The sequence below is a fragment of the Cannabis sativa genome, chromosome 4, assembly GCF_029168945.1.
Source record: "Cannabis sativa cultivar Pink pepper isolate KNU-18-1 chromosome 4, ASM2916894v1, whole genome shotgun sequence".
Taxonomy (NCBI): domain Eukaryota; kingdom Viridiplantae; phylum Streptophyta; class Magnoliopsida; order Rosales; family Cannabaceae; genus Cannabis; species Cannabis sativa.
In genome coordinates this window covers 66522484-66539533 of record NC_083604.1, presented here as the reverse complement: position 1 = coordinate 66539533, position 17050 = coordinate 66522484, and the positions used below count along the sequence as shown (strand labels likewise).

General features: G+C 33.2%; 1 protein-coding gene and 1 non-coding gene across 2 annotated transcripts; one reads left to right on the top strand and one right to left on the bottom strand.

Moving 5' to 3' along the window:
• Window positions 1-3208: 3208 nt before the first annotated feature.
• Window positions 3209-3315, top strand: LOC115715342 (small nucleolar RNA R71). Its single transcript, XR_004011218.1, has one exon. It is a non-coding gene; the product is annotated as a small nucleolar RNA R71 (small nucleolar RNA).
• A 9180-nt stretch (window positions 3316-12495) lies between these two features.
• Window positions 12496-16443, bottom strand: LOC133037315 (uncharacterized). The gene is made up of 3 exons (XM_061114331.1): window positions 16278-16443; window positions 14915-15492; window positions 12496-13096 (listed from the first exon to the last, which is right to left on the bottom strand). The coding sequence occupies exons 2-3, from the start codon at window positions 15373-15375 to the stop codon at window positions 12847-12849; spliced, it is 711 nt and encodes a 236-aa protein (XP_060970314.1). The 5' UTR covers window positions 15376-15492; window positions 16278-16443; the 3' UTR covers window positions 12496-12846.
• Between the last annotated feature and the right edge of the window lie 607 nt (window positions 16444-17050).

Sequence of the window (17050 nt, the reverse complement as noted above, 5' to 3'; positions counted from 1 at the left end):
CTAGATCAAATTCTTGCAAAAGAAGAACCCATCGAATAAGTCGTGGTTTGGCATCCTTCTTAGTCATCAAGTATTTGATTGCTGAATGATCTGTATATACTATCACTTTATTACCAATTAAGTAGGGTCGAAATTTGTCACATGCAAACACTATGGCCAACATCTCTTTTTCTGTAGTAGCGTAGTTTAGTTGGGCATCATTCAAGGTTTTGCTTGCATAATAAATGGTTCTGAATACCTTGTCAACCCGTTGTCCCAAGACTGCTCCAATAGCATAATCACTTGCATCGCACATGATTTCAAAAGGTAATTCTCAGTTTGGTGTAGTCACGATCGGTGCTGAGATTAACTTCTCCTTGAGAATTTGGAATGCTTCAAGACAATCTTTCCCAAATTCAAAAGGTACTCCACTAGCAAGAAGATTGGATAGCGGTTTGGCCACTTTGGAAAAATCTTTGATAAATCTTCTATAAAACCCGGCATGACCCAAAAAGCTTCGAACTCCCTTAACTGAAATTGGAGGAGGCAAGTTCTCAATTGTAGATACTTTGGCTCTGTCAACCTCAATACCTTCTTTCGAGATTTTATGTCCTTAAAGACTATTCCTTCTGTAACCATGAAATGGCACTTTTCCCAGTTCAGCACCAAATTAGAGTCTTCACATCTTGCTAAAACCAACTCCAAGTTACTCAGACATTGGTCAAACGATGAGCCAAACACTGAAAAATCATCCATGAACACCTCGATGCACTTTTCTATTAAATCTGAAAATATAGCCATCATACACCTCTGAAATGTTGCTGGAGCATTGCACAGCCCAAATGGCATTCGTCGAAAAGCAAAAGTACCATATGGACATGTGAATGTTGTTTTCTCTTGATCCTCCGGTGCTATAGCTATTTGGTGATACCCTGAGTATCCATCAAGGAAACAATAGTACTCTTGTCCTGCCAACTTGTCTAACATCTGATCAATGAATGGGAGTGGAAAGTGATCTTTTCTTGTGGCCTTGTTGAGTTTTCGGTAGTCAATGCAAATTCTCCATCCCGTGACAGTTCTGGTTGGGATGAGTTCATTCTTCTCATTCTTTACCACCGTCATCCCTCCTTTCTTTGGAACAACTTGGACTGGGCTCACCCATTTACTGTCTGAAATAGGATACGCTACCCCGGCATCTAACCACTTCAAGACTTCTTTTCTGACAACCTCCTTCATTGGTGGATTTAATCTACGTTGTGCATCAATGGTTGGCTTCACTCCTTCCTCCATTAAGATTCTATGCATTACAGTTGAAGGGCTGATCCCTTTAATATCTGCTAAAGTCCATCCAATGGCTTTTGTATGCTTCCTTAGAACCCGTAATAGCTTATCTGTCTCTACAGAAGATAGGGAAGAAGCCACAATAACAGGAAGTGTCTTATTTTCTCCCAAATATTCATACCTGAGATGCTCTGGTAAGACTTTTAACTCTAGTTGAGGAGGCTTTTCAGTAGATGGGGTAGGCTTTGTTGGTATGACTCCTAACTCTTCATAATATTTTCTATTCAGCGGTCCATAAGAATCGAGCCACAAAGCATACTCATAAGCTTCCTTACCGTCTTGTTCTACCACCTCTTCTTGTACCAAAGTCAGATTAAGAGGATCTTCAGCATGTGTCTTTGTCTCCACCAACTGGTCCACCACATCAATTGCAAAACAGTTGTCACTAGCTGTAGGATAGGTCATTGCTTTGAGCACATTAAATACAACTTCATCTCCTTGTACCCTTAGCTTTAACTCTCCTTTCTGAACATCAATTAGTGCTTTCCCTGTTGCCAAGAAAGGTCTCCCCAGGATGATAGGAACATTACTATCTTCTTCCATATCCAGAACAATGAAATCAGCTGGAAAGATGAACTTGTCCACCTTTACTAACACATCCTCAATGACTCCTCTAGGGTGAGCTAGCGATCGATACGCAATTGAAGAGTTACAGTAGTTGGCTTTGCTTCACCTAGCTGCAATCTTTTGAACACTGACAAAGGCATTAAGTTAATACTGGCTCCTAAATCACATAGTGCATTTATCCCTTCAATTTTACCAATAGTACAAGGAATAGTGAAGCTCCCTGGATCTCTGAGTTTTGGAGGGAGTTTCTTCTGTAGAATAGCGCTACACCCTTCAGTTAGAGCCACTGTCTCATAGTCTTCCATCTTCCTCTTCTTTGACAAAATTTCCTTCATAAACTTCAAATAACTTGGCATCTGCTCTAGAGCTTCAGCAAAAGGAATGTTAATGTGAAGTCTTTTGAAGACTTCTAGAAACTTGGTGAACTGCTTGTCTAAGCTTGACTTTCTAAGCCTCTGAGGATAGGGTATTTTTACATGATGATCAATACTAATCGGTGGAGACTGTTGTGGTGGTGCTGGGCTATCAGTAGCCTTCTCTGCTGTCGGTGTTGGTGTCGGCACTGGTTGAGCATTTATTTCTACATCTACCTCAACTGGTTGTGGTAACTCAGGCCCATCATACTTCTTACCGCTCCTCAGGGTAATTGCCTTGCAGTTTTCTTTAGGATTAACTTCAGTGGTGCTAGGCAAATTTCCTTGAGGGCGGGTTGCTACCTGAGTTGCTAGCTGGCCCATCCCCGAGTCTGCGGCAGTGTCTTTAATGGTGAAGATCTAGTTTCGAGTCATGAATTGGAGCGGTAAATCTGTCCGGAAACTAGAACTTCCACCGAGGCTTATTCTTTTGATTAAACCGTTGGTTCGATTTCTTTGTTGATAGAACCCACTATTTCTTCGGTTGTTATTACGGTTGAACCCATAATTGTTGTTGTTGTTGTTACGTGAAAAATTCCCAATGGCCTTAGCTTCATCCATTGGCAAATCATCCACATCTGCTTGGCACTCCGAAAAGTGATGACTTCCTCCACATAACTCACAAACAATTTGGGCTTGCTTAGCTTGCCCTGCAATGATTTTAGTCAATGCCTCAACACCGAGCTGTTAACTTTGTGATGGCATCGACTTCTAACACACCAGCTACTTTCTTGGATTGACTCCTTTCAGTTGGCCACTGCTGGTTGTTTAGAGCCATCTCCTCCAATAGATCATATGCCTCATTAGCACTCTTTCTCATAAAAGCTCCGCCAGCTGCTGCATCTATTAGAGTTCTAGTATTACCAACCAACCCGTTGTAGAAGTTGTGAACCAGCATCCACTTCTCTATACCATGATGGGGACACCTCCTGATCAGATCTTTAAACCTCTCCCAAGCCTCATGGAGAGATTCATTATCTTGTTGGCAGAAATTATTGATTTCTCCTCTTAGCTTTGCAGACTTCGCTGGAGGAAAGAACTTTGACAAGAATTTTGTTGCCAGATCATTCCATGTAGCAATAGAATTCGGTGGCAAAGAATTCAACCAACTCTTGGCTCGTTCTCTGAGCGAGAATGGAAACAACCTCAATCTAATGGCATCGTCGCTAACTCTATTAACTTTAAAAGTTTCACAAAGTTCCATGAAGTTAGAGAGATGCAAATTAGGATCTTCAGAAGGGAGACCACCAAACTGAACTGAAGACTGCACCATTTGAAGGATGGCAGGTTTGATCTCGAAGTTGTTTGCATCCACTGCCGGTGGCCTAATACATGACTGCACTCCCGTCAGAGTAGGGAGAATGTAATCTCTCAAGCTACGGCCATTAGCTTTATCTTCCACAGCGCCTCCATTATTACCATTATTACGCCCATTGTTCCCAACATTATTGTTCACATTGGCAGCCATGATTTCTGATGTTTCAGCAGTTGCTGAAACTCTTTCTTGCCTCTTGTTCTTTCGATTCTTCCTGCAAGTTTTCTCAATTTCAGGATCAACTGGTAATATGACTGATTGTCCTTGACGGCGCATGCACTTAGGATTCCTGAAATAAATCAAGAAAATATTGCAAGAAAAAGGTTAGAAAAATCAGCAAGAGAAAATATACCAAAGTAGAAGTTAGTATAATTTTATGTAATATTAATCTTTAACAATTCCCCGGCAACGGCGCCAAAAACTTGTTGCTATATTTTTAAACACTACGCAAGTATACGCAATCAAGTAGTAAATCTCACACAGGTGAGGTCGATCCCACAGGGAATTGGATTAAGTACTACTAAATTATACTTATGATTCTATTCGGTAAATCAAAAGCAATTATGATTTAAAAACAGTAAAATATGAAAGAAATTCAGAAAACTTAATAACACAATTTAAAGTTAAGCAAGATGAGACAATAGGGAGGAGAATCCTGTTGTTGTTTACCCAAATTGTTAATGATTAATTACTATCCTATTCTTGGAGTGAATGACAGATTATGAAATAACCTAGCTCCTTTCAGATCTTCTAGATTCTAAATCACATGTTATCTAATTAATTCCTTAATTAAACTAACATGAAATCAGCATTAAGTAATAATCTACTCGTCACATAAGTCATGTAAATACTTTCGTTTCACATAGAACATCGATTATCTTAATTTTAGCATTCTCAATTCTCACTTTTCAGATTTTGAATTGAGATCATAGAACATGCACAAGGTGATCAATCTTAAACATGAAATTAAAAACAAATTAAGATAATTTCACACACAAAAATGGAGGAATGGTAATTAAACATTAACTAGGAAAACATTAAACAACAATCATCATCCTCCCTAAATGGGAAATTTAGTTCAGAAATAAATCCATAACCATTCCTATAGCAATATTCAACATAAATAAATTAAAGAGGAATAAAGAAAAGAACTGTTGGAGGATGAATTATGGATCTTCACTTGAATCTCTATGCTCTTCCTGCCGCTCTCAGCTGTGTTTTAGGGTTCCAAATCGCTCTCCCTGACTTCCAATCGCAGTTTTCTATTTATAATTAAAATTTAAGGTTCGATGGACGAAAATGCCCCTGGTCCGTACGGGATCTCGCCGCGGCCAAGCTTCCTCTCGCCGCGGCGAGAAATTGCCAAATTTAGGCTCTCTCTGTATCTCGTAACTCGCCGCGGCGAGCCTCTTCATCGCCGCGGCGACTGATGCCTCTGATTTCTCGAGATCTAGCCGCGGCCAAGTTGTGTTTAGCCGCGGCCAGATATGCACAAAAACTTAAAAATTGAGTTTTCTTCGGCTCAGCACGTCTTTTAATGAATTTCTGCACCCGAGACCTCTTTTATTCCAAAGAACCTGAAAACATAGAAAACAAGCGTAATTCCGTCCCAACACAGCTAGAAATGCACATAAATTGGATCCAAAACATAGGCTAAAAATAGCCTAACAAGCGTAGGTACGAGCTCATTTGATTAGGTGATGCAATATTCCTGGCAACGTATCGAGCGTAGGTACGGGCGTCAGTGATATAAAAATGCCTAGTTATGACATAAATCAAAATTATTGTTGGGTTTTTTCCTGATGATGTATCGGGCGTAGGTACAGGCGTCAATGACATATGATAACTACCGGGCATCGGGCTCGTCTGATTAGACGATGCGATATATTAATGTCAAGTTGTGCACGAGCTTACATGATTAGGTGGTGCAATGATATTATATATGATATTACATGATGATACGGGCTTGCCTGGTTAGGCAATACAAATATATGAGCATATCTATTTCTATGCATATGACTGGTTATATTACATACTGTTGAATGTTATGGTTTAATCATTTTATGATAATGAGATGTATAATTAGCTATTTAATGTATCCTTCTTTATTACTTTTCTTGCTAGTCTATGTGACTCACGTGTGCTCTGTGGTGCAGGTAAGGGCAAGGAAAAGTTAGAACAACCATGAGATGATAGTCTTCTCCAGCAATGTACATATTGACCTCACCGGCCTGCGTGTTGGATTGCCAGGAGTTGTTTTGGACTAATTGTATCTGTTGTATTTTGAATTGTATTTCGAATTTCTATTGTATATAGTCTTTTGGGTAAATATTTTATAATAGGTATCTCTGGAACACCTTTTTACTGTCATTATAATGTCAGTTTTTAGTGTTTTATTTTAGTCAAATTTTTATTATCCTCACAGTTTTTAATAATTAATTAATATATTAGTATTAAATTAATTTATAAAATCACACACGTGACGTCCCTATGAAATAGAGCGTTACAGCAGTACGTCCATTTAATAATTGTCATTGCATTCATAGTCATTGTTATCATTGTATCTTACTTATAACCGTCATTATTCAATAGGTTTGAATAAATAAAATAAAGGGGGCTATTATGATAAGGATTAAATATTTTACCAATTAATAGGAATAGTAATTTATAGTCTTTAATTAATTTAATGACTCAAATTACTTTTAAAACCTAGACTATAATTAATATATTTTTTTAATTTATAATTAATCATAAAGATTATTAATTAAAGAAATTTGCTTTGATTTTGGTCACTATAATCATTCATTCAATTAAAGAAAGCATTATTGAGAACAAATATGCTTTAATTTTGGTCATTGTGATCACTCATTCAATCGAAGAAGCTGTTGTTGATTCTCTTGAAGGCTTCTTTAATTTATTTATTTATTTTAGAAAGAAAGGCTTCTTTAATTTGTTAGGGTTTGAATAAAATCATATAAATTTATACATAGATAGATTTTTTATATGTCTATTTAAAGTTACGGTAGAAGCATTTTTTATTATGAAAATAGAATGGTTTTTTTTTTTTTTTTGAATTGCATATAAATATTTTTCTTAATTAATTAATCAACTAATAGTTATAAACATAATAAAAAATTATAAAATTAGAAAATTAAGAAAAAATAAGTAGTGCTATTTTGAAAAATCTTAAAGTGAAGTCATATTTATAAAGAGTTTTGTAAGTGATAAAAAAATGATCATTTTTTAAATATTTTAATTGTAAAAAAAAAAAGCCAAAAAGCCAAATTTTGGCTAAAAAGGTGAAATGAGAGATCTTAATTAAAAAAAAAAAAAAAGCTTAAATAATGCTAATAAAAAATTAAATACTAAATAATGCTAATTAAATACTTTTTTTGAATATAAATTTTGGAATTATTATTTATGAAGCTAATAAAAATAAAAAATGAGAGAATAAAAGAGAAAACAAATAATGCTAATTAGATAAACTTTATAGTTTCATGTCACCGACTCATATCTTTCCTTTATAATAAAAAAAATAAAAAAAAAATGAGATAGAATTAATGAGAGAATAAATAATGCTAATTGGAGAGATCTTAGAGTGTCATGTTACCATCTCATATCTCTCATTTATATATATATATTAGGAAACAAACCGCGCTTCACGTGCGGTTATATTTTGTTTATTGATAATTAAGTTATAAAAATATATTAAAATTGATATTTTTTTAATAGTATGAGTAACTATTTTAGTAAAATTTTTCATAATTTTTTTAAAAGAAAAATAAATAAACATTGTGGAAAAATTTATCATACAATTTCTTATCTAAAAAAGAAAGCAAGAAAGAGATATTTTCAAACGTTATTGTAAAATAAAAAAAATAGAGGTTGGAAAATCCTCACACAAAATAGAGATCTAAAAACAATTAATAAATCTATAGAAAACTCATCATACGATTTTAAAACTATTATCATTTAAAGCCTATGTCATCACCGTATTATCACACTTGTAGTTACCACTACATTCAAAATCGTTGTCATCATCGTATCTTATTTGTGATTGTCGCTATTGATCAAAATAAGTTTGTTTTGTACATAAAACAAATTATATACTTGAGTTAATTAACTACTAACTTTTTATACATTAGTGTATGATTTTGTTATAAATTCCTTGCATATTTCTAAATGTTTTGGTATGATGATGATTACTGAACATATCTCGATTCTCAAAGGTAATCTTTGAGAATAATTAAATACAACTATAATAAATAAACGAACGTTAGAATTAAAAATAATAAATAAATTATTAGTTTTTGTTAAAAGTAAACACCAAATTATAGTAAATATATCAAATTTTGTAATATACCAATATATTATAATCAAATTTTAAATGAGAAAAAAAAAATCAAACACGAAGAAGTCGAATAAGAGAACACCATAAATAGGGCATAATAGCACAACAATATTACATTAGTTCAATATGGTATATATGACTCTCTATAATAGCTTAATAATATTACAAATAAATTTTTTCTTTTAAAATGTATTAATTTACACACTAAAATCTAAAAAAAAAATATATATGTTAACCTTTAATATATATATATATTTTGTATGAGCCTTTAATATATATATTAATATATATATTCATAATTTTTTATTATTTTTTATAAGACATTTGACCATATATAATATATTATTAAAAACTAAATGATATATATTTTCTTAAAAAAATCAAGTTTTGTTATAAAAAAATGTTTGGTAGTAGATTTTTTTTTAAAATTAATTAAAACTGAAAAAGAAATTTGAATGGAATATTTGGAAGAATAATTATATGTGTATAAAAAAATTAGTATATTGTTACGTACGATACACGTATGCTATGTTTTATATTAAGTATTATATTAAAAGTTCGGAAGGAAATAAATGAATCAAAAATAAATAATATTTAATTTAGAGAGATTTGAATAATAAATTTAAATTTAACTTTTATGTCCAGTATAATGGAGTTTAAATTAAACTACAAATGTTAGTAAAAACATATTGGAAACAATAATAATAAGGTTATAATATATGCTGCATTTGTTCCCGTTCAAATATTACAAAATTAAGAATAACTAACACTTGAAGGAACATTCTCACTACCAAGAAGAAATCTTAGATATGGAGTCAAAAACAGAGCAAAATCAAAATTAATGTGTACAAGTATTCCTAAGAAGCTACCACTGTCAGCCTACCAGAAGTCATGAATTTTAACAATGCTAACTGAAATCTCATCTGCTCATTATAAAGCCACCGTCACTCAAAATAGCACAACAAAAGTAACAAAGAAGTATTAAAGGTGTAATTTTTACCAAAAGCAATGAGAATTAACAACTGATGATTGCATTCTGACCTTTAGCTTGGACACTCTTGTAAAATAACAGAACTGCAATCGATGAGAAAGAAATATGAAATCTGAGAGAGACAGGCTTTTGTTGTGTTTGCCTGTATGGGTGATGAATGGGTTAATCGTAAAGATTGTTTAATTTTTTTTTTTATTTAATTATTGAGTTTATTTTTTGAAATTTGAATGAATAAAAAAATTTCAAAAATTGTAGTTTGTTAGAGAGATATGTAAGTTAATCGTAAATATTATTTAATTTTATGGGTTTAATTATTGGGTTTATTTTTTGAAATTGGAATGAAGCCGTGAGATGTGTGGGTAAGATATTTTTTTTTAATTTTGAAAAAGATTGTTTAATTTTTTGGGGTGATGAATCGGTTAATCGTAAAGATTGTTTAATTTTTTTTTGAGTTTAATTATTGGGTTTATTTTTTGAAATTTGAATGAATAAAAAAATTTCAAAAATTGTAGTTTGTTAGAGAGATATATATAAGTTAATCGTAAATATTATTTAATTTTATGGGTTTAATTATTGGGTTTATTTTTTGAAATTGGAATGAAGCCGTGTAATTTGTTAGAGAGATATGTGGCTAAGATATTTTTTTTAATTTTGAAAAAGATTGTTTAATTTTTTGGGTTTAATTATTGGGTTTATTTATTTGTTAACGTTTAAGGTTAACAGTCTGTTAAGTTAATCGTGTTAACCGTGTAAGGCTAAATAAAAAAAAGAATCGTTAAACCAAGAATTGCCGTTAGATAAACACTTTTAATATATAAAGATAATATAATCAACAAAATGTTAAGAAAAAACAGATAGATTTAAAAATAATAATTTAATAAATTATAGATTGTGATTTTTTTTCTAAAAAATATATTATTTAAAAATAAATAAATAAATAGTGTAGATAAATAGATATAAGTAAAGTTATATATAGATGTATATTACGATATTAATTGACCTAAAATTTATAATCACACATTAGAGTTTGTTTGGAAATCCCTATATAATTAGAATGCAGTAAAATTATTAGGATAATAATTGCCCAATATAATAATTACATATACATTCTAGAGGATTTTTCATTTTTACATTTTAAAATAGTTTTTTTTTTTTTTTGTATTTTTACAGAATTAGGCACAAAACCCCCTATTGTAACTAGCGCTGCAACCTAAATTGCAACAAAAAATCATACAGAAACTCCTACTGCAACTAGCGCTGCAACCATTTTAGAAACTCAAACCGTAAATTTGAAAAAAAAAAAGTTAAAACAATAGTATATGAGATAATTCCCCTACATTTTATTTCTGTTTAAAATAAAATAATAACATATACTTAACATTATATTAATTAATAATTATAGATTTAAAAATAGTAATATTTTATATTTGCTATGTTCATGGTTATAAGAATTAAAAAAATGAAATTAACACATCTCAATTATCTCTAATTACATAATTACTATATAACTACATAATTAAATAATATTTTAAGCCTTTTTACAAAAACAAAAAAATAAAATAAATAAATACTTTGAGCTTTATAATTACTATGAATTACACTTAGAGATGAAAATTGGGTGAGTAATAAGCGAATAAGGCACCTCCTAATCCTGTCCCAATTTTCTATTTATGCCCATCATTCTCGCCCTCACCCCGCTCAATTCCCAATGAATATAGGGTGGATAAATCTCCATTAGGTATGAGAATTCATTGGATACCCATTAAAATTAAAATTAAAACAATAATAATAAGAAGAAAATAATGTAATAAAATTCAAAATGAAAACAAAAAACAAGGTATTAACTATAAACTAAACAAATATTCTATCCATTAAAAAGCTTTTATTACACAGTGAATTAAGAAAGAATAATAATCAACTTTGTAAGTATAACTAATAAATTTAATACATAATAATTAGAAAATTGTATGAAAACTTTAAAAACTATATATTTTGGTCGAATATAGGATGAGTAGTATCACCCCTCCCTGACCTGCCCCAAATCCGTTTCAGGTATATAAACACCCCACACCCGTTCTATTATTCATTAAGGCAAGTAAGCTCTGCTCCATTCGACATGAGTACCCGTTCCCACGAGTCAAATTTCCATCACTAATTACACTCAATTTCAATTACATACTAATTTTTCAAACACACTCAATGTAATAGTTTGATTTGTGAGGAAAAATAAAGGGAAAGAACTAAATAAAAATACCAATTATGTTTAATAATTAAATATTTTAATAATTTGACTAAATAATATTATTTTATTTTACATAGAGGATAAAGATTCTAACTTGGACCTCTCCGACCAATAAATAGCTAAAATAGGTAAAAAAAAAAATTGAAAAACTATACATTAAAAATCCTAATATTTTATACCTAAACCAATACATTTCAAAATAAAAAATATATGACACTTTTATGAAAAACCCAAGAATAACCCTCACATAACTAACACCCCAACTCTCTCTCTTCCTCTATCTCTCTAGCTTTTCTCTCAACCTAACCGAACCCTCACCATTCAAACCCTAACACACCACCGCACCGTCACCCCCTCACCACCGCCTACGACCCGACGATCTCCACCGCGTACGACAGAATAAAAAAAAACCCCTCGGGTCCGATGGGTTCGATTGGCCCAATATGGTAGCCATCGGGCCCTATCGGTCCAATCGGACCTCCATGAATCGAACTATCGCACCCAACCCATCGGACCCAACCCGTCGGATCCATCGAACCCAACCCGTCGGACCCCCTTCTTCCCCAATGGTTTCTCAGATCCGAATCCACCAAAAATTCCACAAAAATTTTCTTAAATCTAATAGTAGGTTTCACAAACAATCCCAAACAAAATCACAAACATAATAAATCTTTAACACTATCTAAAAAAAAATACAAAAAAAATTTAAACATACCTTCGACATCTCGGTTAGGCGTCGGCGTGGATCCACTGTGGGTCGAAAAAATCTGCGTCGTCGACTGGGTCGGTCATCGTGCGTCCACTGCGTCCGTCACCGTGGGTCGATTGAGCCGCCGTCAACGTCACCGTGGGTCGACTGGGGTTGGGGTTGGGATCGGGTGGGTTGAGCCGAGAGTGTGTTGAGAGAGAGGAAGATGAGATTAGGGATTTCAAATGTCAGTGGTATTTTTAAGAAATTAGGAATGTGGTCATATATGACCAATTTTAATAACTATGCATTTAGGGATAAAATTTTAAGGTATTGTAAGTATAGAATTTCAAATTTCCCAAAAAAAATTGCAATGTGTGAAATGGATTTTATTGTTGTTACGAGTAATGTCAATTTTTTCTTTTTTCTGAAATGGAGTCATTTCAATTACTTACTCATTAAGTTAATCCGTTCTGGTGTATACTTTTGATAATCCTAACCATAATAGAATAATAAACAGAAAGGAAGCTAAGCAGATTCTCATACAGTCGAAATGGTCTAAATATACTTGGTAATTATCTGGATGAAGCTATTATACACCTTGTAACTTCACACAATCATGCACAACGGTTACATACATAATAAATAATAATAATAATAATAATAAACATTGAGGAAATTTCGAGTATTTTGTGATTTAATTACAACAATAAAATCATCAAGACTTTAAAGTAAAATAACCAATTTACATTATTGTTGTTAGGATAAAAGCTCATGGGCGAGGTTGTTGTGAAGAAAATGAAGTCTCCCGAGTCTTTCTTATCTTAGGTATGCACAAATGTCTTCTTTCTTGGGCAAAAGTCTATCGTCCTATCAAAATTGAGTCCCCCTTCCACTAATTATGTATTCAGCAGAGTATCAAAGGGCATAAGGAGCTTAAGAAATTGGTCAGCTCCGCTCTATTTTGGCTCCACCTTAGCGACACTAGCCTTTCGTAAGGCTCTCCTTTTGGATTGGATTTGAGATACGAATTCAGCGACTACGACATGGAGTTTCGGGGCAAGGTTATTTAATGAAGAGATATTTAGACCAGCCTTTCTTAGGTCCCGTATGAGACACTTTTCACCCTTCTGAAAATGAGTTGGACACAGAGAAGGTACTGTGGATCTCAGTATTGGTTTACAACACAGCAGAGGGCCTGACTGCATACTGGACAATACAAAATTTTTATTTACTAAATAATCAGCAAACCTTACCCAAAAGGTTAATGATCATGTTATTATTCCTATTCCTTCTCCTGCTCTCTCCAAATCTAATAATGATCGTGAATCTGACAGTATCCATTTCCAAAAACTCTCTTCTCTTTTAAGAGGAGGGCAAATGATCATGATCAGGATGATGATGATGTTGAGGCTGCGACGTCAGATGCTGCCATTAACAGTATTACTAATAATGCTGCTGCTGCTGCTGATGAGGAGGCTGCTGTTAATAATAATAATAAGAAGAAGAAGATACCTTTTGAAAGGATTTGGAGTAAGGATGACGAGGTTGAAGTTGAGATTTTGAAACGTCTTAAAAGGTATTGTGTAAAGAAGAATTTCCATGCCACTAAAGTAGACATGACAAAATTTTACGCATATGCTAGAAGAAAGATAGCAATCATGAGTTCAATAAGACCCAACTGGCAGATAAGGTGCGCAGGTTGAAAAATTCTTACACAACTGGCAGATAAAAAGTACTTGGTCAATAAGTTATTTTCAACCTGCATCTGCCAGTTGGGTCTAGTTGAACTCAAGATAACTCATCTTTCTTCTAGCACATGCGTAAAACTTTGTCATGTCCACTTTAGTGGCATGACAAATGTTCTTTGCACAAAACTTTTTAGGACGTTTTAAAACCTCGACCTCATCACTTTTCAAAAGGTTTCTTCTTCTTCTTCTTCTTCTTCTTCTTCTTCTTCTTATTATTGACAGCAACCTCCTCCTCCTCATCATCAGCATTATTAGTAATATTAGTAGGCAGCATCTGACAACTAAGCCTCAACATCATCATCATCCTAATGATAATCATTCGTCCTCTACTTAAGAGAACAATAGTTTTTGGAAATGGGATTACTGCCAGATTCATGATGATCATGATCATCACTATTAGATTTGGAGAGAACGTGAGAAGGAATAATAATGTGATTGAACTAGTAGAACTTGAGAGATAATCATTCAAACAAAGTAAACTATTAAATGCAGGGTAAATTCAGTCTAGTATCTCTAGATAGATAAAAAGTCAACACCTGAGTTTCATAACATACAAACTAACCGTAACTTAGTGCAACAAATAACACCATTTATCTCTCATGAAGTCCCCAAACATACTCCATTGGAATTTAAGTAACACTAACTGATATGATTTATTCAAAAAAGATCCCCTCTCACATTACATAAATATTCTGCTACCTCGCGAGGTGTTTGTACTTTTATATTCAACTTACTACTCTCCATCAGTGTGCTTTTCATGTATGATGTGACTCAAACCAAACATTTCCTTCATATAAAAGAATACCAACAAACACACCTATCCATCTCAATTCATTAATTCTAAGTCATAGCATACAGAACATCACTCCGAAAACTTCCTAACTCATAACAAAGCATTATCTCAACTAAGTTCTTGACATTTTGAATAGATTAAAGCTTCATTACTAGTCTCTAAGAAATTCATTTCAGTGGTAAAATCCTTTCATTTTTACCCCTCACATGGCAACGACGAAAGATAGTGAATCAAATCATAATATCAACTAAGTTCTTGACATCTTGAAAAAGGATTAAATCTTCATTGCTAATCTCTAACAAGAAATCTATTTCAGCTGTAAAATCCCTTAGAAGATTTCAAACTCTTACCAACAACCAAAACCAATAAATTTCATGGAAAGAAAACTAGTCTTTTTCTCCCTCCCCACACGGCAACTACCAAAAAATACTGTATCAATAAAAAATAAATCAAAAAACAAAAAACAATAGAAATTAGAAATACCTCTTGATGACATATGTGCAACCCTTGTATAGCTTCTGTTGGGGATCGGAGAGTATATGGGCATGGCAGAACTTTGTCAAGGCCATAGGCCTGTTTTTACAGCCAGCCACTTGGCACCTTTTAATGTCATCCCCAACTCCGGTGGCAGAAGCCAACCCTAGCTTCCCGTTCTCTCCGATTCCATCCGTACCATTAGGAGGGAGGGGCTCGTCTTCCTTGAAGGGACTCTTACCGTAGGTCCAATAGTATTCTCTGTGCTTGGACTTGAGATCCTCCATCAAAGCCCAGTAATGGTGCCTGTAAAGACGAGCAAGTTGCTTGACTCGTCGAGCACGACGTTCGATTACCTCTCGCTGAGTGAGCCATTCAGAGTTAGAGAGGGCGGAGTCACGGTCGGAGCCATCGATATTCATGGGAGAAGTGGGTGAAGGAGAAGGAGGAGAGTCAAAGCAATCCGCCATGGGTGATTGAGTGAGTGAGTGAGTAGAATACTGAGTTGAAAAGAACTACTTAATAAGCGCTAAACGAGTTGTTGTTTGTGTCTTCTAGTACAGTGTTACCGACATTTGCCTTTCTTTCTATATAAGAAAAAAGAACAAATAAAATAAATAAATATACCTTCTTGTTTCTTCTTCTATTATTGATGATGAATATGTAACATACTAATATTCGTGTTCAAAACAAACTCAAATCTAATTTGAACAAAGAAATCATAAAGACACAATTACAAAAACTACAATAATTACCTTATATTTTCAGTAGAACATTTTTACACACAGAGGCACAAACCAAAACTCTCATAGGATAAAACAACAAATATGCTAATATCACCATCAAAATCACTATGCATAAAATTAAAATCTGTTTGGCGTCAAGTTTCAAAATCAAGTTTTTTATTCAATGCTTTTGAGCGCATTGTTTGTTGTATAACCCCAAATCTTATCATCTGCAAAAATATTATTCATACATACGTATATACATAGCTGATAATACATTATACAACAATATCAAAACAAATAACCTGATATCATTGTACAACAAACAATGCTCAAAAAGCAAAGTACAAAAAATTTGATTTTGAGAGTTGACGCCAAACAGAGCCCTAATTTTACCAATAAATGGATCAATAAATCTTTTCATTCTGAAATGAGAACAAAAAAATAACGAAACATGACGAACAGCGGTCCAAGCGAGACAAGTTAACCCTAATTTACAATGTGAATACAAGAGAAACGGAAGAAGAAATTAAAAATAATAATGACCACAATCAATTCGTTTTTCCCAAACCACAGCACAATAGAACATATCTATTAATAAGAAACAAAAAAAGGCGACTAAAGAGGAAATCAAATCTTTAAATTACCTTCACCCGGCAGAACTCGGCGTCGGCGGCGACTTTTTGGCTGAGAGAAGAGAGAAGATAGAGAGAGAGAGATCATGAGAGAGTTGAAAGAAGGGGAAAGTAAAATGATAGGTTTAGGAATAGAATTGGGCTTGGTTGGGCCCAAAACAGATAGATGGTAAATAATTGAGGAAATTAGATGGTATACCCTTTTTAAGGGAGTCCATCTCATTTTTATCTCTTTCTTAAAACTCATTAATTTATGCCCTCTTTTCTAACTATTATTCCAATTATGCCCCTCTTATTTCATACAATTAAGGCCTCCCCAATCATATGAATACCCACCAGCTATTAATTAAGGTAACATGTATAAGGGTAAATTAGATAGTAACCTTATAAAAGTAGGTAAATTTGAATAGATTTTAATATGCAGGCATTTTTAGTTAACTGACAAAAAAAAGAGGCATTTCTCGTTTTATCCCCAAATTAATAGGATTTTTCATAAATATGGAATTTTTTTTTGTTGTCATTTACCTTTTCATGGCAGAAAAAAATAAATGAAAAATATATGAAAAAAAAAATAATTAACTGGAAAAATATAGGAATGCACAAAACATATAAATATGCTTAAAATGGAAAAACCCATACTTACCAAACTGAAAATATAACAGAATCCATTCACTTCGATTTCTCTCTCCCTAATCTCTGCGGTTTTCTCTCCGATCATCACGTTCGGAATCGCACAATCACCAGCTGCGATTGATCACTGCAATTCGATCTGCAAACCGAACTCA